Source organism: Octopus bimaculoides, chromosome 20, assembly GCF_046866305.1.
Source record: "Octopus bimaculoides isolate indiv1 chromosome 20, ASM4686630v1, whole genome shotgun sequence".
NCBI lineage: Eukaryota > Metazoa > Mollusca > Cephalopoda > Octopoda > Octopodidae > Octopus > Octopus bimaculoides.
In genome coordinates this window covers 13,173,095-13,200,594 of record NC_142947.1, presented here as the reverse complement: position 1 = coordinate 13,200,594, position 27,500 = coordinate 13,173,095, and the positions used below count along the sequence as shown (strand labels likewise).

Genomic DNA, 27,500 nt, shown 5'->3' with positions numbered 1-27,500 from the left:
TTTCCTCTTGTTTTCTCGAATTTTTATGCACGCACGTGAAAACTGGCCATTTCATTCGTCACCACAAGTTAATATGTATGTGCATGTATATATATATATATATATATATATATATATATATATATATATATATATATATATATATATATATATACATACATATATATATATATATATATATATATATATATATATATATATATATATATATATATATATATATATATATATATATATTAAGTGTGCGTATTTAAGTATGCATGTATGTATGAATGTAAGTATGTATGCATGTATCTATCTCCATATATACACACATATATATACATAAATACTTACATACGTATAATATATGTATACACACATATATATATATATATGTTACAAACACAAATATATACATACATATGCATATTCAAAATAATTTATTGTCTTTGAACACACATATATTTCCTTCGTTTACCTGTATGGATATATACGTTCTGAATTAATCTTCCTATATAGTTTGTCAATAATCTCAGCATAGACGCCTTACCACTTTCGTAGATCTTCACAAATATTTCTAGGTGCGTGTGTGTGTGTGTGTGTGTGTGTGTGTGTGTGTGTGTGTGTGTGTGTGTGTGTGTGTTCATACACGTTCACAGTCATATACTTGACTACGAAGTCCATGTCTAAGTTCGAATGAAAAAATCTTTGCTTTCGGCTTGAAAGCCAGTTCTTTTTCTTTATTGGCCAGAAATTTGATAAACGAAACCAATACAAAATTCGTACATACTTACAGACATGTAAGTGGGAATATAATGGAAAATATATTTAATAAAATAATAAAATAGAAAAGTTGCAAAGTTGTAAAGAGTTGCAAGAGATAAAATACGTTAAAGGGTTATAAAAAGGTAAAATGAAAAAAGCTATTTGAACTGATTCGTTTTCAGTTAATAAAGAAACCTTGAATTGCATTGTATGTAGCGAAAAACCTGTTACACTGCCGTAGAGAGATTGATGCTGTTTCTAGACGTGTACAGCGGGAGGTAGAAGCCATAGGAGATTGAACGAATGATTAATGAGTGTATAAGAAACCTTTAAAATAAAGAATGTTGTTACTGCAGGGTGAGACTATATTAGCAATAATGAAAGCTTCAGGGGGCTGGTTACATACAAACAAATGGAGATTATTTGTAAGTACAAGTTAAGTCTATACTGACTCAAGTTTATATACTAATGATTACAGATAGTAATGAATCTATTGGAGCAATAATGGAAGTAGTGAGCGCATATTTGAGAAGACGAAGTCTATATCGCCTGAGAAAGCGGTTCATTGGTTAAAGGTGGGGAAAGTGGATTGTTGATGGAAAGAAGGTACGTTCGTCTATTCTAATATTTGTATTAACCGATAGATCAAGGTGGACACGCCGAGGCAGCACCTTGAAGAGTTTAGTGTACCTTATGATATTTTGAGTATATTGATATCTTTTTGCCGAACTGCTAATGCACGGCACATCGTATACGTACATGCATAAATACATAAATACGTACGTACATACATGCATACATACATACATACATACATACATACAGACACAATCATACGAACATACATATAAACACACAATCATGCATACATACTTACATATATATATATATACGTATATATATGCATATGTATGTATATGTATAAATATATATGTATATATATGTATATATGTATATATAGATATGTATAAATATATATATGCATATATGTATATATGTATATATATCTGTATATATGTATATATATATATATATATATATATATATATATATATATATATATATATATATATATATATATGTGCGTGTGTGTGTGTGTGTGTGTGTGTTTGTGTGTGTGTGTATGTATACATGTATATATGTATATATATGTATGTAAATATATATATGTACATATATATCAGTATCTTCTGCCGAGCCACTACGTAACAGGAACGTAAGCCAACCAACACTTATCAATTTCCCTTCACAACATAGATAAATGACTGCGAAACTCCTCCAACAATTCATATTTCGGAGCAGAATACAAGACAACATTTTTTTGCAGGTCGACAATGCGTGTCTCAGTTCCAATATTATTCAATCTCTTTCGCTGCAGTTTATGTATCGTACCAGGTTCACCACCAACCATAGGAATACTTGTCTTAGTCTTTCACAATTCCTTCATCTCTTTTGCAACGTCCATATCTTTACTCTTTTATTATTTCATACGTTTCGGTTCTAAAGCAGTGGCCATGCTGGAGCACCGCCAATCTGTTTTCTATTTATTTGATATCTGCTCTATTTTTCATATGGTGTTGCAAAATCTGTAAATCTTCCACCGTTTCTTTCCTTCCTTCTGTTTCTCTTCTTTTCTTTTTTTTTTAATTCTCTATAATTATATATGCCCTTCCTGCTTCAATAGTACGGTCAGTCTTTATTGGAAAATCCTATAAAATCCTGTAATTATTATTCTCTGTCACAGCCATTGGCTCGAGTTCATATTCCTTAACATTGTTACATTTTGTGCGCTGCTTAGCGTTGAACAGGCGAATATTTAATGTAACACGCACAAAGTTTCAACACTTAAAACTTTGACGCCATTGTTTTGTGGGTTAAGGAAACAGTATTTTTTATTTTGCTGTAGATGTTCTTATTGTTATTCTTCTTTTAGTGGAGGGCGAATGGGTTATGTCAAAAGGAACAAAAAAAAAAAAAATCAAAACTGGTAATGATGCTAAACCTAATGAGATCCCGCCTAAGATATTTGTCTCAGTATAAACAAACACAATTCTTCAGGGGTGAGCTGAAACTCATCTGCTCATCTGTAATTCCAGAAATAAAAGCCATTATTAGAGACTTTAAATATGATATCGTTATTAGCTTGGATATCATTTCGTGTTTATATCTTTAGCGGATATCAGATCGTACAAAAAATGTGTATGCTAGCACTACATATAGTTAGAAATTGGGGGCTGGCAACAAAAGGAGATGCTTGTTGGAATGTTCCGGGCCCCGGATTTCCTACCTCCCTTAATTATCTCAAGCCTCTCATTTACACTCAGGTTTGTTCTTGTTTTCATTCTTCACATTTTTGGCATATTTACCGCTTGTCTCTAAGTATTTTGATGGTTTCTTCATTCCATTCTCAGTATGAAATTCCATTCAATATGTCTACCCTATCATGCAATGTTTTTTTTCCAACCGCATTTGTTTTTTGTTTCCATATTGGTACGGTATCCCAGTCACCTGCATATTCTTCCTTAATGCAACGAGGTTATATACTTGTATTGATGTGTATATGTATGAATCTATGTATGTATGTATGTATGTATGTATGTATGTATGTATGTATGTATGTATGCATGTATGCATGTATGTATGTATGTATGTCATTATTCAGTTTATTTCAGGATTTCTTGCCAACAGAGAAAGAATTGGTTTCTAACCTTGATCCAAGACGCCTTCTGTGGAATTTCACCATCAGCAAAAAGGTATTTTTTCTATGTATGTATATATATACATATATATACATACACACGCATAGACACACTATATGTGTGATATAACAGTAGAGCGACTAAGTATATAATATTTCCTGGTTAAATGTTTAGTTTTAAAATACGTAAGATGAAATGGGATTTGCGCTTCTTTTCCCGACCAAAAATGCAAAATATAAAAGGATGTACTTGAAAAAGACGTTGTGCAGACTAACAAGAAAAACACAAATAGTGTGAAGAAAGGGGCAGACATAGAAGTGGAAAGGATAAGTGAAGACTTGCGAAGAGAGACTGAGAGAAAGAGAGAAGACAGAGATTGAGGAAGAGACAATGAAAACAAGAAGTGTAAAGAAATTGTTTAAAAAAGATACAAAATTGTCGTGCCATTTATTGTGTTGGTGTTCTCGGGAGAGGCATGATCGTCATGCAGTCTTCTTTTAACACTTTATCTAAGTAAGGCGGTGAGCTGGCAGAAACTTTAGCACGCCGGGCGAAATACTTAGCGGTATTTCGTCCGCCGTTACGTTCTGAGTTCAAATTCCGCTGCGGTCGACCTTGCCTTTCATCGTTTCGGGGTCGATAAATTAAGTGCCAGTTACGCACTGGAGGTCGATGTAATCGACTTAATCCTTTTGTCTGTCCTTGTTTGTCCCCTCTATGTTTAGCCCCTTGTGGGCAATAAAGAAATAAGAAACGTTAGCACGCCGGACGAAATGCTTAGCGGTGTTTCGTCTGCCATTACGTTCTGAGTTCAAATTCTGCCGAGGTCGACTTTGCTTTTCATCCTTTCGAGGTCGATAAATAAAATACCAGTTACGCACTGGAGGTCGATGTAATCGACTTAATCCTTTTGTCTGTCCTTGTTTGTCCCCTCTATGTTTAGCCCCTTGTGGGCAATAAAGAAATAAGAAACGTTAGCACGCTATATGGGTTTTAATCCGGTCCTGGCTGTGCCAAGGAACAAGATAGTATGGTTGCCGGTAGTTCACGTCATTCAAAACTGATCTGGGGCTAAATGCCTGCAACAACAAGAACAGCAAGAACAGCAAGCACAACAACATGGATTTAGCGTTAAGAAAATTGGTAAGGCCATCATATTACTTACTAAGAGTAGCACTATCATTGATTGAAAGAGGTGTATCACTGTAAGACTCTCGGGTGTGATAAATATGAAGGCAGAAAACTTGATACGATGTTTTGGATTGATGTTTACATGCGAAGTTTGAAGTGAAAAGGCACTTTCTAACTTTGTTTTCTTTGTCAAGTATTTATCCTGAGACTACTTACGACTGTTTATATGAAATATAATAAGAGTTCATAAATTTTCTGTCTCGCTCTCTTTCGCTTCATCTTCCTCACGCGCGTGCACACACACACACGCATGCGCGCAAAAGCATAATATTTTACACGTGTGTATTAAATACTAGTAAGATCTGATTGAAAATTGCGATAGACCCACTCAGGGTATGAAACTTTTTCATATTTATTAATAAGAAGACGTAAAGAATTTTTCATAGCTTAAATTTAAAGCTCCCTGCTTTCTCTTTTCTCTGTTATTTGAAAGCCCCATATACGTTATTTTATGAAAAGTTAAATTTTAGGGGTCCCCACAAGGATATTAGTTATAAAATATCGAGAACTGTTTAAGCCCCCGTGGGATATTAGGCCAACTTTATATAGATGACAGTTGGATGAAGCGACATTGAGAGGAACAACGATCGAACAAGAGAGTGAAGGGGTGAAAGGGACAGACTAAAATAGACAGACAAATAGACAAGGGGAGAGAGAGAGAGAGAGAGAGAGACAGAGAGAGAGAGAGAGAGAGAGAGAGAGAGAGAGATAGAGAGAGAGAGAGAGAGAGAGAGATGATCGATGCAAATATTGATGTGTGTTGTCATAGAGGAGTAACGTGAGTAGCGAAATGGTCATCGAATGTCCAGCGGTAGAAAAATAAAATTGATAAACAAAACGACTATATTTCATTTTGGACAGTCCATTTGTCAATGAACGGAATAAATTATTAGATGAATCGTAAAGTAGGTTCATGTTCAATGGCTAAGAGTATAAGTGCATGGCTATGCCTGTATACACATGTGTGTGCGTGTGTGTGTGTGTGTGCATCTACCTGTATTATTGTATCTATGTATGTGTGTGTTCCTTTCCTATGAAACCACAGTGACTAAACTGCTATGATTTTGTAGATATTTGAGAAGACCGATCACTGCATTTTCGCCTTTGATTTTCACTTTTCACATACATACATACATACATACATACATGTATACATATATGTATGTGTATGAACACTGAAAATCAAATATGAAAATTTAGTGCAAGACTATTTCAGAGTATTAGAAAACATACATGCACGTAAGTACTTCTAGCAAGATAAATTAATAAGGATCACTTAAATAGCTGTAAAAATATATAATGATATAGCTGTTACAATATACCATGGTGACAAATGAAACAATACTACGCAGATAACGTAATTGCAAGTGCAAATTGTTATGGACTACATTAAGTTACAGAGTTCAAACACACACACACACACACACACACACACACACACACACACACACACACACACACACATACACACACACACACGCACACACACACATACATATACATATATATATATATACACATATATATACACGCAATAAAGTATAAACCTGAAGTGCCGGTAAATAGAATACTGGTATCAAATATTTATTTTTTAATGCCCACAGGAGGCTGAACGTAGAGGGGACAAATATGGACAAACAAAAGGATCAAATCGATTACATCGACCCTAGTGCGTAACTGGTACTTATTTAATCGACCCCAAAAGAATGAAAGGCAAAGTAGACATTGGCGGAATTTGAACTCAAAACGTAACGGCAGAAGAAATACCGCTAAGCATTTCGCCCGGCGTGCTAACGATTCTACCAGCTCGCCGCCCTACGGGTTTCAAATATTAGCAAAAGCTAATGGAGACCCCGGTGGAATTCGAACTTAGAACGTAAAAACGGACGAAATGCTGCTAAGCATTTCACCCCGACCCCCGGGCATGCTAACGATTCTGCCAGCTCATCTGCTTTTCAATAAATGAAATATTAATTCGTATCTTCCTTATATTTTTGCACCTTACCTAAGGCGGGAGTTAGCAAAATCTTTAGCATGCCGAGCTTTTCGTCCGTCCTTACGTTCTGAGTTCAAATTCCCCCGAGATCGACTTTGTCTTTCATCATTTCGCGATCGATAAATAAATATCTGTTAAGCAGTGGGGTCGATTTAATTGATTAGTCTCCTTCTCATAAAATTTCAGGCTTTGTACCTATAGCAGAAAGAATTATAGCAGAAAGAATTATAGCAGAAAGAATTACAACTTACCGAAAATGTACGGTCATTACCGAATCAGATGAATATAAAGTTGGAGGCAGTCTGTTTCCGCAAATTCCTCCTTGACCACCAGCATCGTCCTGTGAACACATAATACAAACAACGTATCACAGAGAGGAATCGTATAAATTATAGAAAAAATAATTATACAATGATGTAGTAACAGTTTTAATTTTTTTACGTGTGCTTGGGATACAACTAATAAATACACCAAGTTTTCGAGGATCAGTTTCTGCCCGCATATAACGAATTAAGTGGGATGAAAATACTTGGCATCTTGATCGAAAACAAATATATAATTACAATCATTCATAGAATTCTGTGAAAAATCACACTTATATAAATATAAATATATATATATATATATATATATATATATATATATATATATATATGTATTTATATATATACGCACACAATTTAATTATGTATGAGCATCTATGTAACTATCTGGATGATTAACTATAGAAGACATAGGAGTGTTTTTGTTTCTAAGTGTTTATGGATGGATAAATTCACAAAATCTTCATCTTGCATCTTTAAAACTGTCAGAAATCAGGTAACGTGTCAAAGAAACAAAGAAACGTTTACGCAGGCTCGAATCGTCTTTTTGATGATATTACATAGACCACTGTACCGCCTTTCTCCTTTTTCTGCTCAATTAGGCTGTGTAATTAGTGTAAATACACTCCCTCCTTTTTTGCCAGCGGTGACGATTCGGCATTTTATTTGATGTAACCGACGATTTGATATCACACGCATTTAACACACTCAGCGCTGTCCTTTTTTAATATAACAAGCTTCCTCTTAAGTGTCGAGCTGGCAGAATCGTTAGCACACGCCGTGCAAACTGCTCAGCAGCATTTCCTCCGTCTTTACGTTTTGAGTTCAAATTCCACCGGTATCAACTCTCGCGGTCGATAAAATAAATATCAGATGAGCACTGGGGTCGATATGATCTACTTAACCCGTCTCCCAAAATTGCTGGCCTTATACACACGACGGGCTTCTTTCAGTTTCCGTCTATTAAATCCACTCACATGATTTTAGTCGGCCCGAGGTTATAGCAGAAGGCACTTGTCTAAGGTGCCACGCAGTGTGACTGAACTAGAAATCCTGTAGATAGGAAGCAAGTCTCTCACCTCACAGCCACACTTGCGCCTGTATTGTAAACTATGATGAAACTTCTCCAACAGAGAAACAGTGAAATATATTTTGGAGATTCCCGCACCCTAATACAAGAGCGAAAGTCACTTAGATACATTAATGTTATTGGCAGAGAGGGAGAGAGAGAGAGATAGGAAGAAAGAGGGAGAGAGAGGGTGGGAGAGAGAGACTGACAACTTGAAATTGAAGGAAATAGCAAAGATTCTTGGCGTAGTATTGTGAGATGTATCTCTGATGCGAAGTGTTTAAAGAGAAAGAGAATGAGAAGAAACAAAAGAAGAAGAGGAAGAAGAAGGTTGCGGAGGAGGATGGAGGAGGAAGAGGAGGAGGAGTAAATGTCATAATTCACAGTAACTTACTTGTCCATAAAAGATACATTTTCGACATTAGAAACATTAATGGTTTGTGAAGAGAACTAATCCTGCTTTATATTTTCATATACAATCAAATGATACTAAAATAATTGTAGGATGGGAGATCAGGAAAAGAAAGAAATATAGCAAAATTTATCTGACAAAATTATCTACAAAATTTGGCAGCCATAAGATTCGTAAGATTCATATATTCCAGCATCAAAACGGTTTCTTAAAATACAAAATTGATCTACTGAAACAAATGTTAAATTTTCATCAACTGGTTGAGGGTACCTTAAATTACTTTTGTACTATTTCAAACGACTTCATAACTGAAAAATAAGTGGGATGTTTTTTATACTTGAGTAAATGCAGTGATTTAAAATACATATTTCCCAGTCACTTTTCTTAGAAACAATATAAATAATACGCATGATAAATCTAAAATACATCATTGCATTGTTTATCTGTCATTTGATTTACGAATAACATAAACGCGGTGTGCATAGCAGATTATGCTCTTGATTTTCTTCCATACATTTAAGCCTATCTTACGTAGGTCGTAGCACAACGGTAGTATAGATTTGAAACAAAGCTTTTATAAATTCGCATCGAAAGACGCTCAAACACAACTTTTATAAAGAGAGGTTTATATTTAATTGAATCGATTCTGGAGCAAGGTCTAAAATTGACAACGGTTGAAATTCAACTTGGAATCGAAGATGAAACTAAATACTCTATTTTATTTAGTTCTTTAGGTGGTTTGTCTTTTGTCTGATCTATCTTTCACCTATTTAATGACACAATAATACTAGATACTACATCTAGTATCCCACATGTTTTATAATATTTTATATTATTTTATAATATGCACGAATCGATCTGGATATTGCATAGAAATGATCATAGGCCATTTTCATTGTTATTATCATTATAATAAAGTATTTTCAATGGATCAGTTTTGAGCTCTCTTTAAAGTCGATATATATACAAAAACTCAATTGTGAGTATTTTGCTAAGTTTGTCAACAGATACTATATTTTTGCCTAATTTTTGGTATAAAAAAATATATATATAAATACATACATATATATATATATATATATATATATATATATAAATATATATATATATATATATATATATATATATATATATATATATATATATATATATATATATATATATACACATATATATATATATATATATATATATATATACATACATGTACGCACACACACACATATACTACATATGCACTTTTATAAGAACATACATACATGTATGCATACAAATGTATACACACACATATATACGTACATACACATTATACGTACATATATATTTACATATACATGTATACATACATAAAACATACATACATACGTACATGTATATATATATATATATATATATATATATATATATATATATATATATATATACATATATATATATATATATATATATATATATATATAGATAGATAGATAGATAGATATACTTTATAAACAGTAGTAACAATGCAGTAAGCTAGTAGCACGAGTTTTACAGGCCCCTGGCATTAATTAATCTATTTTAATTAACTTTCCGCTAATAACGTTTCGTTTTTATCCTCTTTTATTTTGTTTCTTATCACCGTCAATTATTATCTTAATCAATCATGTTCACAATCAACGATGAAGATAACCTCTGCTGACTGAAGCGAAAGTCACTTGCTATAGATAAAATATTGATTATAATACATAGATGAAAATATAAATTTATAACCATTGAATACGATAAAAATACTTGTTTGCCATTTATGCTATTGACCCAGGAAGAATGAAAGAATAAAGTTAGGATCAGCAGAAATTGAACTCCGAACATAGACGATAAATAGTTCAGTAATTAAAACTTTTAGCCTCGTTGTTTTTTTTTGTTTTTTGTTTTTCACTGCAAATCCATTCACTTTAGATATGATATCCATGTCTGCAATTGGAACAAAGCCTGAAATTTGGTAGTGATGGTGCTCGACTGGTACCTATTTCCTCGACTCCGAATGGAGGAATGTCGAAGTCGACTTGAGCGGAATTTGAACTCAGAGCGTAAGGGCGGACGAAATGCCTCAAAGCATTTTGTCCGGTTTGCTAACAATTCAGCAAGCTCGCTGTCTTAATTAGATAAAAATATTAGTTTCAAATTCTGGCACAGGGCCTGCAATTTTCGGAGAGAAGTAAGTCGATTACATCAACCCCAGTGTTCAGCTGGTACGTATTTTATTGTAAAGTCAACCACTGCAGAATTTGAACTCAGAATTGATAAACGGGCGAAATGCCGCAAAGCATGCTGTCCCAGTTCATTATGCTTAATTAGATAATATATTAGTTTCAAATTCTGGCACAAACCAGCAAAGTTCAGGAGAGGGGATAAATAGATTACATCAACCCAATTGGTACTCATTTCATCGATCCCTAAAAGGGATGTAGTGCAAATGCGAACTCGGCGGAATTTGAACTCGGAATGTAAAGACGGAACGAAATGCTGCTAAGCATTTTGCCCACCGTGCTAACGATTCTGCCTGCTCTTCGGCGTTAATTATTAGATAAAATATTAAATTCTTTTCTCATAAATAGGACAATAAATATTCAATTACGATATATTTCTCTTATACTTTAAAATTCTTAATAAGTAATTCTGCTATATATTTTTATACTCATTAAGAAACGATTCATTCTCAATGTTAATTATTAGGTAATATAAAACAATGAATAATTACTTTAAGACGTCATCGTGTGACAATTCATTAGACGTTACGAAGCTAAAATGTAAAAGCTGTCACTTTCAGAAAGATGACATATTCATTGGACTGCTATCTCGACAAGAACAATTTTGATCGTAGTCAGTTAATTTCACAATCTATACCTATTCATGCTTCATATTGACATACCGAGTTCCTTTCTTCTAGTAGTACAAACCATCGCATTAACTGATAAAATACTAATGGTAAACTATAAATTTTTGTTATACTACTGAAGTCCGGTTACACAAATATTTTGAATACAACACTTGTATAGAGTCAAAACACTTCCTTTTTCTTTCCCCTTTTCTAAATCAAATATTGAATACAAAGTTGAATTCACTTTGCCTTTAAAACAAACAACATAAGCTACATCATTTCTCTCTTATATCGTCACACGCCATAGACATATTTGAATTATATTTACATTACTATTTATATATTTTTTTGTTTAAGTTTTATTTTAGCGGTTTTTAACGGTCAGAAACATTCGAAACCTGTTATATTTTGTTATTACATATGATGGATTTAATTGGATTACTAGAGCTGAAAACTTTCAGGCTTATGGGTTATAATAATACGAAGTAACTGGGGGCGGGGTCAGGACGATTCCCAGTGTTTACATAGATGCCATCTAGACAGGAACAGATCTGCCGCAGACTTCGTTGAATAAGAATTCTTCACTGCATTTGCTTAGAGTATGATTAAGAAGACGAAGGCAACGAATGCAAGAACGATGCGGATGATGATGATAATAATGATGATGATGATGATGATCATGATGATGACAGTGATGGTGACGATGATGGTGACGATGATGGTGATGTTTCTTTCAATTTTTGGCAAAAGTCGAAAAGTGTTTAGGGGGAGGGGCAAGTCGGTTTCATTGCTCTTAGTACTTGACTGGTATTTTAATTTTTTTCGATCCTGAAGTTATGAAAGGGCAAATCGACCTCTGCGGGATTTGAACTAAGATCGTAAACAACCAGAGGAAATGCAAAACATTTAAAAGCGTTACCCCTAGAGGACACACTCTCTATCCAAACTCACCTTACTCAACGGTAAGCCTTGTGCCAAGGGAAAATGAACCATTATTATTCTTGCTATGTATATTAATTTTATATTGAGTGAATGAGTGCGATAGTAAAATACTATTGAATTCAATATACAGACTGGTCTTGATTCTCTGCAGGAACCAATTTCGATGGGACAACACCGTTCGAGCACCATAATTATTTCCTCTTCTACTCTCGCTACAACTGTACCAAATACGAGCCAATGACAAAGCCGCTTCGTCAGGACTAGAGAACTTTTTATCTGCATGCAAAATTTTGTCAGACGCTGACAAAGTTTTCATAATTAAGAAAAGATATGCAAAAATTCAGTTAAAGATTATTTAAGATCAAAACATTCATGAATTGCTCTCAACAATCAATAACATATTAAAACATTTATTTCAGCCATAATACTTGTCTTGTGACATTAACCAAGAATCGAAAGACGAATGAATTGATGACGTAATAGCCATACCCTTAATACAGCCAATTTAACTTAAGCATTTGTCCCACAACCACCACACACATGCTCACACAATCCCCCGTTCTGCAATCATTTATTCCTTCTCATTAACTATTTTTAGTGGTTTTATACAGCGTGAATTTAAATGGTGTCTATTTCTGTTGTCGGTTTTTAAGTTCAATAATTTTGAATGCTGCTAACATTTACAGTTCATTTAATTATTTTTATTAAGTATTTTAAATCAATATTGCAAAGTGCATACAATTAACTCCTTCTCTAATGTCTAAGACTAATCAAAGAGAGGGAATGGCTGGCGAAATATTCTTTGTTCTTCGGAAAAATGAAGAGATAATTACTTTTTCATAGAGGTAAATGGAAAATGTCTGCGTCTTCTTTGTAAAGAATCGGTTGCAGATCATAAAAACTACCATCTAGAACGTCACTATTTGAACAAGAAGGGATATAAAAAAAAATGATAGAGACACTATGTTTAAAGAAATTGACAATTTTAAGAGAATCTCAGAAAAAAAAAGAAAAGAAAAGTTATCTTTTTAAAGAAAAAAAACCATTAATGAAAAATATTCTCCACAACACAAGTGAATAATAGAGTGTTATGTAACGTGTAAAGATCGGGAAGTAACACTTCACAGGCAAGTTTGAAAGGAATGTTGTTTCTTTTACACGAATTTCACCTCCAGAAAAAAGTCAAATCGTTTGAAAAGTGGTGTCTTATTCAATAGTTGCCAACGTGAGAACTGACTGTAAATGCGATACAGTTATGATTGTACGCGGCTAAATGTTTTAATGATATGAGAAGATTAACTTCCTTCGATATTGAATTCTAGAAGGCGGGGAGTTGGCAGAATGGTTAGCACGCCTGGTAAAATGCTTGGCGGGATTTAGTCCGTCTTTACGTTCTAAGTTCCAATTTCGCTGAGGTCAACTTTACCTTTCATCGTGTCTGGATCGATAAAATAAATACCAGTTGATGACTGGGGATCGATGTAATTGATTTAGTCCCTCCACCAAAATTTCTGGCATTGTGCTAAAATATGAAACCAGTATTCTTTTCTACACTAGGCACACGGCCCAAAATTTTGGGGGAGGGGGGCCAGTCAATTAGATCAACCTCAGTGCGTAACTGGTACTTATTTAATCGAACCTGAAAGGATGAAAAGCAAAGTCGACCTCGGCGGAATTTGAGCTCAGAACATAAAGACAGACGAAATACCGCTAAGCATTTCGTCCGGCGTTCCAACGTTTCTGCCAGCTCGCCGCCTTAATTTGAAACCAATATTGAATATTAGATGGGAAAGGACTTATTTCGCGGGTAAAATCAAAATAAAATGAATTCGTGTTACCAATCGAAAAGCTTAGCAACTTAATTGTGGACGGTCTGCCATCTATAGTAAAATCTTTAAAAAATGTCACTGTTATTTTAGTAGAGAAAGAACTGGAGACTTATCAACTGGATTCTAATGTCTTAATGACATGTTAATTTATTCACCAATAACAATCAACAATGCGAGAAAAAGTGATAACAAAATATATTAATTTTTTTAAATGAACGTAGAATTGAACAACACAGAAGTTGAATCTCCCAGTGATCCTAGGCTGGAATATACTGATCTATTGTACGACTGTGAGGTTTTTGTTACTAAGTAATAAACGTATGCTCGAGTGTTTGTACAAGCAGAAAAATGAAGTAACCCTCTTTAAGGATATTAAAGTCGTTGTCATTAAGAAAATAGAGGAGCAAATATGTTTATTTGATTTCGGATTTCCGATCGATATCAATAGCCACATAAATAATCTACTTTTGGAATTTTAAAAACTGAATCACTTATTGCTCCGCTTCTTCCTAATATAGATTTTAAATTTTGGCACAAAACAAGCAAGTACGAGGAATGGAACTAGTCGATTACATAAGCTGGTACTTATTTTATCGACCCTGAAAGGTAAAAATCAACCGTGGCAGAATTTGAACTCGGAACGTAAAGACGGGTAAAAATACTGTTAAGTGTACTCATGATTCTGCCAGCTCGCTGCCTTTGAAATAATGTTGCATTAGCTTGTAAAACAACTGAAAAACCATAACAGGATACCTTTCCGAAACAAAAACTAGAATCAATTGTGGAATATATATTCTATATATATTTCAACATTTTAAATCAATTACAAAGATTTCTTTGAGTTTTGTAAAATTATGATCGGAAAATTCTGAATATGCGAAATTAAAGGTCAAAGTTCCTGGAACCTTGCATCTCAAGATAATTTATCTAAAATATGATAAATACATTTATATCCAAAAGTAGTAAGTAGCTTTCTATTGAGTAATGCTATAATATTATCGATCTATTGAGCAATATCGACTTTTAAGAAATCTTGGATCGATAATTCCATCATATATTTTCTTTCCCTCGGCAATGTGAACAGTTTTGTTCAACGTTAAATGTAGTTAAGAACTATTTTGTGCTAGACATACTGATAATAAAGCTTGCAAAGTAAATATAAATTGTTGTATCGAAAATACGATCTCACGTAAGCGAGCTTTAGAAATGAAAACAGAATGCACGTTCTTCATAAGAAGGATTCTAAAATGTTTTAATGTGTAATGTTTTAAATTCCAAAAGCGATGAACTGGCAGACACGTTAGCACACCAGGCGAACTGCTTAGCGGTATTTTTTTCTGTCTTTACGTTCTGAGTTCAAATTCCGCCGACGTCGATTTTGTCTTTCATCCTTTAGGGATCGATAAATTAAGTACAAGTTGCGTACTGGAGTCGATGTAATCGACTGCCCCCCCCCCCACTTCCCCAAAAATTTTGGGCCTTGTGCCTAGAGTAGAAAATAATATTTTAAACTCCATGAATTAAAAATATCAAAGCGCAGTCAATATTCTGGATCGTAATTGCTGTTTCGGTATTTGCAATAATTAATACATAGATAGATAGATAGATATTATCTAACAAAATATTTGTGCATTTTCGTGCTTTAAATATTACCTTCCACTACAATTCACCACGTGGAATTTTTCTCGAAACATTTCCCTATGTGTGTGTGTGTATATATATATATATATATATATATATATATATATATATATATATATATATATATATATATATATATATATATATATATGTTGTTGTACTTGGGGATGGTCATATTGCCAGTTTAGCCAATAAAAACACACGCACTGTATATTTGGTGTTAATTTGCTTCAGCTTTATATTACATTAATCTTAATCTTATTTCGGCCAGAGTTCTTTCGTTACACTTCTGTGACCTCATCAGTGGTCCTTTGTTTCCTTCCTTCTTATGTGTGTCTCACCTTGCTAACTATCAGCCATTTTGTATTTGACCATCCCCAAGTACAACAACATCTGTTTCAACACACGATTTCACATCAAAAATCTTGCAAAACAAATATATATATATATATATATATATATATATATATATATATATATATATATATATGAATCTATGTATGTATGTAAATAGGCATGTATATATGTATTTAATAATCGATTGATAAATATATACACTCATTATATATATATATTTCTATATTTTCTGATTGTTTATGTATGTTACCTAATACTTTTACGTTTTTTTTACACCGGAGGGCGTGATTTGAGGTAGATTTCGGTGTTTTTTCTAAAAAAATTTAGTAACCACATAAAAGAAAAAAAACAAAAAAAGCTCACACCATTGGTTCAAAAATAACGCAAACTGCATTCATCAGCAAAACTTAGAATTCATAGCAATTTTTTTTTTTTTTCTCTTTCGATAACATTCAGAGAATTGTAGAAACGCGTTAGCTAAATCTGAACCAAAACAGCAGCCGGCTGTTTCATTACATGCAGCTGTGGGCTTTGACATTTTATTTAAGAGCCATAATGAGTGGAGCTCAGCTTGAGAAAACAGCATCAAAAACAACACAACAAGCACGCATGCGCACACATACAAATACACAAACATACATAGACAAGCACAAATAAACAATAAAAACAAGCAGAAAAACCAAAACTATTCTCATTCCATCTGCAAGCGTGTGTCGGTATTGCAAATCATACAAGTCGGAAATAGTAGGACGGAAATTGCTTCACATGTTTATCGTATTATTCGCACCAACTTGACAAATAGTCGAGCTTTTTATTTATATATATATATACATATAAATATATATATATATATATATATATATATATATATATATATATATATATATATATATATATATATATATATATATATATATATATATATATATATATATATATATATTATATATATATATATATATATATATATATATATATATATATATATATATGAATATATATATATATATATATATATATATATATATATATAAGTATCTGTATGTGTATAAACATACACAGAATAGCAAATACGATATAACATACATACATACATACACACGTATATGCATCATTATTCATACACACACACGCATACACACATGCATGCATGCATATATACAAACATGCATAAGCATAAATGAATATGTGTACACATGTATCAAAGTAAATATGCACGTATTGCATGTATACGCATGTATATGTTCGAGTGTGTGTATGTGTGTGTGCATGTATATGCATATATGTGTGATGTTTGTATATATATATATATATATATATATATATATATGCGTGTATAAACACACATATACGTATTTATATCAAACATATCCCATAGTAAATAATGATCACAAAATTACATCTTCAACAACTTGTGTAAAGAAATAGTGTTTGATAATTTCTCGGTTAATCTATCCAATGATAGAAAGATGAGACGTGGAGTAGGATGTGAGGTCGACGGGGGTTATAGAAATAAATTATTTCAGACCGTTGATTTATCGGGAAATGCTTCTGTCTGCTACTCCTACTTCTACTGCTTCTCGTTGCTTCCAAAATGCCATTGCGACAAAGGCATTTCCTGGATTGTGTGTACAAATTATTACTATTATTATTATTATTATTATCATTATTATTATTATTATTATTATTATTATTATTATTATTATTATTATTATTATTATTATTATTATTATTATTATTATTATTATTGTTGCCAAATACTTCAAAGTACGGAACGATAAATCCGATTAGATTTTGCTCTTATCAGATGCGGTCCTGGTGGGCTGTGAAAGCAATTAATTATTTTCCATGTAAAACAAGATTACACTTCACCTTCGCTGACCGCTTCGTAAGAAAGATGGCTTTTATATAGAAATTATCTCAAGTTATAACAAGGAGACAGTCTCGGTCGTTTGGTTGGGATGACAAAACTATTTAATCCAAACGCAAATTACAAAAATTCGTGTCGTGAAATCATCACCTTGGCTGGACGAAGGCCAGTTCTGGTCAGATCAAGTCTGGCAAATGATTGTCCTACACGCATTTGCTGATGACATAGGTCATCTGAAATAGTCAATTCGTTGAGATGATTTCTGCCTGCTTTCAATAAAAACGATGTTCGTAAAGCAAAGCATCAGATGCAATTTGAAAGTAACATGGTGTTTAGTGATTTAACTTCGGCTTCTTACGAGGAACAAATATAGTTTTCCGTGACTGATCTATAAATCAACAGAATTATAGTTCTCACACGCACGCACGCGCACGCACACACACTCACCCCCCTCTCCTTCTCACTCATTCTCTCCCTCTTTCTTTCGCTTTCTTTCCCTCTCTTTCACTCGCTACACATATATGGATTCTGAACGTACGTCTGTATGCACGTAAATATATATATATATAGACATGCATACACACGTACGTATATATATATGTATATATATATATTCATATATATATATATATATATATATATTATATATATATATATATATATATATATATATATATATATATATATTTAACATGTTTACGTATTTATGTATAGTGCAAAACGTATGTATATATGTATAATATATATACACACATACATACATACATACATATATGTATGTATGTGCATGTGCATGCAGGTGTAATATCGCTTTTAGCATGATCCACATATTGGTAATAGACAAAAATTTTATAATTATAAGCATAATTATAATTGGGGCGTAGCAAAATTGCTTCACCACATACCCAATACTGCTATTTCTAAATTTCGGCATGTGGTGAAGCAATTTTGCTAAGCCATAATTGTAACTAAGCTTATAATTATAAAATTTTTGTATAAGTTTACCGATAATGGTCCTTTTAACATACCGAACTACTTGGTAAAATTATTAATTTCACCCTATATTAGTATTGGTAATATATATATATATGCTACCCGAGTAGGCCAACATTCACCCTGAACGGAAAACATTTCATCATATATAATGTGTGTGTGTATTTATACCTATATATACACGCATACTTACATATATACATATGTCTATTTATATACGTACACAAATTGCATTGATACATATTTAGTATTAAGTCTTCCCGCCAATCGCCTTTAAATAACCTTAAATAAACATTTACACAGACACACAAGTCACACGGGCGCGCGCGTGGGCGCACCCATAGGTGTGTCTGCACGTGTGACATTAGAAACCATACGTGCATTTTCAGATTTACCAGCGATCTCCAAATGTAACCTATGCATGTTGTGATTAACGTGCTTCAGTGAGAGTTTATGAATGTCAATAAAAATCCCAGACATAAAAGTTCTGTTAAAGGCATTAGTATTAGTAATTTTCAAAATGATTTATAATTACACACCCAAATGCGTGTGCATATGTATATGTATGTATGTCATGATTTAGTTTTGTTTCAAGATTTCGGTTTCTAACCATGACCCAAGTTGCCTTCATTGGAATATCAACATCAACAAAAGGGTTTTTTTCTTTTGTATGTCACTATCCAGTTTATTTCAAGATTTCCTGCCAGTAGAGAAAGAACCGGTTTCTAACCTAGATCCAAGGTTCCTTCATTGGAATTTCAACATCAACAAAAGGGTTTTTTTTCTTTTGTATGACACTATCCAGTTTATTTCAAGATTTCCTGCCAGTAGAGAAAGAACCGGTTTCTAACCTAGATCCAAGGTTCCTTCATTGGAATTTCAACATCAACAAAAGGGTTTTTTTTCTTTTGTATGACACTATCCAGTTTATTTCAAGATTTCCTGCCAGTAGAGAAAGAACCGGTTTCTAACCTAGATCCAAGGTTCCTTCATTGGAATTTCAACATCAACAAAAGGTCTTTTTTTCTTTTGTATGACACTATCCAGTTTATTTCAAGATTTCCTGCCAGTAGAGAAAGAACCGGTTTCTAACCTAGATCCAAGGTTCCTTCATTGGAATTTCAACATCAGCAACAGGGTGTTTTTGTATGTATGTATGTATGTGTGTATGTATGTATGTATGTATGTATGTGTAGATTTGTATGATTTATGCATGTATTCTCATGCATACAGTTACATATTTAGGCATGCTCATAAATTGGGACATGGCTATTGTTCACTACAGAACATGTGCAACATGTGGAAAGGTGTGCTTATCCGTTGGAGGATTGAAAAGACATGTCGAAAGAGTTCATACTGTGGTACCTGTTTCTTCTACCAGCTAGCACAGCTGCGTATTTGGTAATGGAATGTGCAAAACTTTCGCCGGGCTCTAGAATCATACAATGGCCTCACATTGCATCAACAGTGACTCGTTTTAATGATTCTTTCTAGCAACAATTTTGCTCGTATACGAGAAAGCAGCAAAGATATATATGCATGTGTGTGTGTATGTATGTATGCATGTATATGTATATATAGAGAGAGAGAGAGAAAGGGGGAGGGAGAGAGATGTAAAGCTATTCTTCATACATAAGGATATGTTGAGACTAAATTAAACATTTTGTGTTATATTGGCGCAATACAAATAACGGAGATTACGCATGCAGAGACGCATATGTATATGTATGTATACATCTACGGATTGCATGCATTGATACATAGATACATACATGCATATTTAGGCACAGATACACAACTATGTATACGCACGCACACACACATACACACACACACACGTTTGTATATGTATACATGCTTGCACATATCTCTATGCGTAAATAAATTCTAATTCGTATACAGATATATACACACGAACAATTAAACAGAATTACTCACGCACACGTTTATCAATGAGACTTTGGAAACGTTTGAATTCTAAAACATTCCGTGATATCATATGTTATATAATTACGCTAAGTGAAAGGGGAAAATGTGTACTTCTTTGTCCTTTGTTAACGATTCTTAGACATTAAGGCACCATCACATACTTTGGACAGCTGCATAATGGCATCAACTGAACTATATACTCCTTTACATGTTTTTATACAGAAATAAATAAAAATGCGTGCGTAATTTCCAAGTTGATTTAAAACCACCTGCGCCAAGCATAAAGTTTCTGGTTTCTAGCTGGTTATCTTTTCTTGATTAATCTCTTACGTATTGACCTAAGCGAAGTTAACGTACGTACGAGTGCCTTATGGGTATATAGTGATGCTTTTGAATAAATAAACGGAATTGTACATGACATTACCTGTCTTGTCAGCATCAAGATCCACCTATCGATAGCACTGAACGATAAACGAGATTACGCGTTCAGCCGACGTATATGAAATAGCAGCTAAATCTCCCTCAAAGTACAACTTATAATGGATAATGTGGTTTTTGTGTTGCTTACACATAGATAGAAGAAAGGAGAGCCACGGCTTAATGAGTTTGTTCATCGGTTTTTATCGATTAGAGCTGGGTAACATGTAAATCAACAATAACAAAACTTATATTATCAAGATTAACAACATTAACAAGATTACTGATACCAACAACAACAGCAACAACAACAACGGCATCATAGTGTGAGGACGAGCAGAAACCAATATATATATATATATATATATATATATATATATATATATATATATATATATGCGTACATATACATACATATATATATCTAGAGAGATAGACAGACAGACAAATAGATAGATATATAGATAGATAGATAGATAGATAGATAGATAACACGCGTTATAGGCCATTGACTGCTATCATTATATAGATAGATATGTGTGAGTGTGTATGTATAAAGAAAGAAAGAAAGAAAGAAAGAAAGAAGGAACACAAATGTGTTAAGGTTTTCTACGGCAGCTGCAGGCATGTTTGTTTTATTGATTACATCATGAAAAAAAATAACCCGTTTTCTTTAGATGAATTTGGTTCGAAGAGAAAAAAAAAACGATGTGTAATGTGGGTTGACCCCCTCATTTCGACAATAAAGAAGAGAGTTAAGACATAGGGAGGTTTATGCTTATGGATCATAAAACAATCAGCAGACAACACCACATTAAATTTATGTCTGCATAAATAATGCAGATAGTGTGAACTGAACAATAATAAGAATAGCAGTCACTAGCCTTCAATCGAATAACTCATTATTAAGTACGCCACCGAATCGTTCGTCTTGGAATCAAACACAGCCGCAGAACACACTGCATTGCCACAGAGGATTGAAGATATCAGATGGCCTATTACGAAATACTGAATCAAAGCTGGATACGGTTCCATGATCCTTCAGACAAGAAACCTTCAGCTTTGTCCATGTAAGTTCTTCGTATATGTGCTACACAAAGCTACTTTCTCCCATTCTGTAGACATTCTTATCATACGCATGAATTCGCTGTGTAATGAAATGATTTGATCCAAGATAACGTCTATGAATATAAAATTGAAATATAAACCCAAGCATGGCGAGAATATAATTGAACAAAGCAACGCATTCTGGTAGTATGGTATAATCGATTAAATCACTTTCAATACTTAACTTAAAGAGTAAACGTTAACGTTATAAGAATCTGTTCCTAGAACGAACAAGGATACATTCAAGTATTACAAGATATTAAATCGGACGCTCTATTCATTCATTCTGCCATCTTCTTTCTGCTGCTTATATCGACATGTAAGTGAAGCACACATGAACGCACATATGCAGATGCATATTATTCAACGATTTGTAAATCACGGCAGTTCGTTATAGCACAAATCCAAAGCAAATTGAAAGAAAACAATTGCAACCTTTAAATGCTACCGAGGTCCGTCCGGTTAGATTATTTGGCAATTTTATATATATTTATATATATATTTTCTTTGTCTTTGTTTTCTTTTACAGAGACACCTCGCAACCATGTACAAAATTTAGAGAAACACAAGACATTTTTGGGTTCTGCTTGCTGCTCAACATATTCATACGCTTATAAAAAAAATGCTGATGCAAAATCTGTGTCGTTTGAGCGCCTCTGACCGGTACAAAAACACTAGAGTTGGATTTCCAATGAATAATTTGCATATTCCCTTCAAAGCTGAAACGTTAGAAAAATAAGGACAAAAACTGAAAAGACAATGTGATAATCTCAATGCCATAATGAAGATAATGGCCTTCTTCCTTAATAATGGAAGCTGGAAAATCGATTCTAGAAATAAAAACAATGTTTTCTTTTCACACCGAGTTATATCGACGGGGTTACACAGAGTTATATCGACAGGATTTTTACATTAACCATGTAACTATGACAAAGGTTTATAAAATTGAGCATAGATTGTCTTGTTCCTTTGCTTTGATATCCATTGTCATTCAAATATTTTTTTTTCCTGTTTGTCTCTGTCTCCCTTCGTCTTTCTCTCCCCTTTTTGTTTTATCCTGTGCGTGCGTCTCTCTCTCTTTGTCTTCTGTTCTCTCCAGCTCTCTCTCTCTCTCGCTTTCTAGTGAACGGATTGCAGAGTCTGGTGTTATTGTTTACTCAGAGATGACAGTGTTGAGCTAGAAGTTTTATAGAACAACTCTGTTAGCTCATCACTTTAGTGTCGACCGATTAAAATATAAAACGTAATCCTCTCGACAAGGAATGTAAATACAGTCTCCAGAGAAGAAGAAAACACTACACACCGACCGCCACCGTCATTAAAATAACAACAATACTGTAAGAGTAATGAAATAAGGTGATTAGGTACTTGCTCTTTCAATGTGTTTGGTGGAGATTGTATGAATCAACGATAGAACAGATTAGAGCTGTTTTATAGGAGGAGAGGAGTGAAAAAAGAAAAAAGAACAATGAATGACGAAGTAGAATAAACATCGGTAACAAAACTGTTTCCCATCTTTGCTGAAGTCTCTCCTACTGTACACAAATAGTAGAAAAGTAAAAGAGAAAGTGAAAGCAGTCGAATAATATAATTTTGTTATCTATATTTCAGTGCAATCAACCAGAAGAGTTCTATATCTGTTTCTCTTATCTCTAGAAGTAACAATGGGAGCAATAAAATGTTGAAAGATCTAAAGACAAATTCAACGACCTCTGAGATTAATTTGAATCTACAATATGTTTTATATGTGTAATACTAAAAACTTCAATTGTTGCTATATTTGGTTATAACTTGATAAAAGCGGAATAAAATACCAAATGAATGGAAAGTTATATGCCCTCGCCGTAATGGAGACCAACGGGTCAACGTGAGAAGAGAGCCTCTACGTGGTCGGGCGAGTTGCAAGACGTAGCATCTGAATCTCCCTCAAATTATTCAGAATTTTGTTAATAATGGAAATATGAGAATACCAGTTGCGATGTTCATAACTGGAAACCATTTGTTATACTGGATTAAGGCACATCTAGGAGATGCCTTAATCATTAAATATGCCTTAATCCAGTTATACTAACTGTTACTTTCTTAGATGCGCAATTTTGTCAGTGAACAGGTCGCGGTTTCAAAGCGACGAAAATATTTTGACAAATGAAATTTAAATGTTGAAGCGAATTTAACAGTTCTTGTGTGCTTTTAAATGGTTTCTAAACACCTTCCACGCTGCAATTGTTTTTGTTTCAGCACAATATCTCAGATCAGGTCACTTGCTAGGCAAGAACATCTCTGTAATAAAAGATATTGCCGTTAACAAAATATACAGCTTAGTTTCAAAATAAAAAGCCAACTAACAAAGATGGTTTTTCAGACAAAAAAATCATAACACTTGGGCTGCGTATCTCAAGAAATATTTTACCAGGACAATATTTTAGCTATGGCATTCACTTTAGAAATTCTCATATGACTAAATATGATCACGTGTAGCTATTTATCTTAAGACGAATAAAATGTTGATTTGAGAAGAAATGGCATTGCTGTTCCATTATTGTTGCACGTCTTACCCTATCTTACCACTCTTCTGTCAAATCAAATTCTTTTGTTCTACAGAGTAACATTATTTTTCATATTTATTAGTTATTTCTAAGTATTACGATATATAAGCATTCACCTGATGGAAGTCATTCTTTGTATTTGCTTAGCGTATGCATATACGTGTGGATGTGCTTGTATAATGAGCGAAAGAGAAGGGGAGGGAGAATAGAGAGGGACAGAAAGAGTGAATGAGAATACGAGAGAAAGAGAAAGAGAGACATAAAGACAAAAAGAACAATAAGAGATTTAAGGGAGATAGAGAATAATTGAAAGACGTACACACACACACACACACACACACACACATACATATATATATATATATATATATATATATATATATATATATATATATATATATATATATATATATATATATATATATACATATGTACACGAACACACATATATATACATATATACATTATATGTATATACATATACACATCACATATATGATCTCTCCTGTGTGTATGTGATCGAGTCTCTCTCTCTCTCTCTCTCTCTCTCTCTCTCTATATATATATATATATATATATATATGTATGTATGTATATATATATACACACACACTCACACATACACAGAGAGACACAGAAGCACACAGACACACATACAGGATACATATAATATACTTAAATGCATTATACATACGTATTTATGCATACATACATACATACATAAAAACATAAATATATATTCATATACCACATTCATATACATGTACGCACACACATACGCACACATACACACACAAGTCTAGTTAGCAATGTATATTATGCATATACGTGTGCGTGTGTGTGTGTGTGCGCGCGCTTGCACACACACACACAGATATTTATATAGATAGGTACTTAGCTAAATCCGTCCAATATCATTTCTATCCTCTTTTCAGCTCAAGGAGAGTTCAGAAGAGGATTTTCTTCTGTTTCTTTCATCTAGTTGACTTGAAGCTAATGCTAAATTCGTATGTAAATATGTACACACAATATGACTTGTGTATCGCTGCTTAGTAGTTTTACATATAGGCACCAGCTGTAAAGCGCATAGACGCACATAAACGCTTACTTACATATGTATATCAGTGAGTACGTTTGTAGGCCTTTGTATGATCGTCTGTTTATGAGTGGTTTTGTTTCTATATATCCAAGGTAATCCCTTTGCTTTTAGTTTCCTAAGAAACAAAGAAAATCGATGTATCTTCTGCACACGTCCAGTGTTTAATATCACAAATATATCGAACTCAGTCAGACAAGTTTAAAGACATGCGCCTAATCTTACACGTGGAGCGTCTTAACTCATACACACACAGAATATATAACATCTACGGATATAGGTACGTAAATGTAATAAGCAAAATATCCACATGTTTACGTACACAGATGCATTCATGTTTGTATATGTTTACATTTATATAGAAATATACACATATATGCATATATACATATACATTCATAAATAATAAGCATATGTATACATATATATATATATACATATTATATATATATATATATATACATATAAATACATTTATATATATATATGTATATAAATATATATGTATATATATATGTATGTATGTATATATATATATATATATATATATATATATATATATATATATATATATATGTATATATATGCATATATATATATTTGTGTGTTCATGTGTGTGTATATATATATATATATAAGTATATATATTGCATACATGCGACACGTTTAAGATATTTTATTACAGCGTCTTACGTACATTTCATTGACATGATACGGTCATTAGTTACATAATCTAGATTACACAATCAAGACTTATTGACAAATTGACAGAGACGTGTAACTTTCATGCGTAATATTACAGAAGTGAAAAGGTGTTGACATAATATACCGCCGTAGAGATAGTAAGCGACATCTGCTAAAATTCCACTGCGAAATTAACCATAAAATGTTACTAATTACACTGCACAGTCCTCCGAATTAGTGTAACAAGAGTGGAGACATTTATTGAAATTTATTTATTATTTCATACAATATTGACCAGCAGTGATCTAATGTGTTTTCGAGAAATATTACGTAAATTAGTTCTCTACTTCGTTATCATTGAATCTTCTTTCGCTGTTTTGTTTTCTCCTTTCATTGTCATGTTCTGAATCCCATCTTACTTTCTCTCCCCGACTCATACGCGCTCACACATTCCTTCCTTGCTTTCTTTCTTCCTTCCTTCATTCATTAATTCTTTCTCCCTGTTTGTCTTTCTGTCTATCTATGTCTATCTCTCTCCCAACCATTTTATTAACTGATCGGCTTTAAGTTTGTTGTATACATATACCTTTTATATTTTTCGAAGTGAATGCGTTATCTATGCGCCTGCACCAAGAGTATATATACTTCAGCAAAAGTACCGACACTGTAAACCTATTAATACTGCAAAGATATTCGCACGTAAAATGTTATCAGTAAGGAACGCCAGATGCCGTGTACCTAATTTTAATGTCTATAAAACAAGACAGAGAACTTCGTTAAACACCGCCATATATG

At 33.2% G+C, this 27,500-nt stretch overlaps 1 protein-coding gene across 3 annotated transcripts in view; it reads right to left on the bottom strand.

Moving 5' to 3' along the window:
- LOC106880863 (uncharacterized) overlaps positions 1 to 27,500 on the bottom strand; it is a 316,744-nt gene that overhangs the window by 135,112 nt on the left and 154,132 nt on the right. For all 3 annotated transcript variants that reach the window (XM_089338024.1, XM_089338025.1, XM_089338023.1), the window contains exon 3: positions 6,885 to 6,973. In XM_089338024.1, the coding sequence (XP_089194150.1) occupies positions 6,885 to 6,973 (89 nt within the window). The remainder of the gene's footprint in view (positions 1 to 6,884; positions 6,974 to 27,500) is intronic.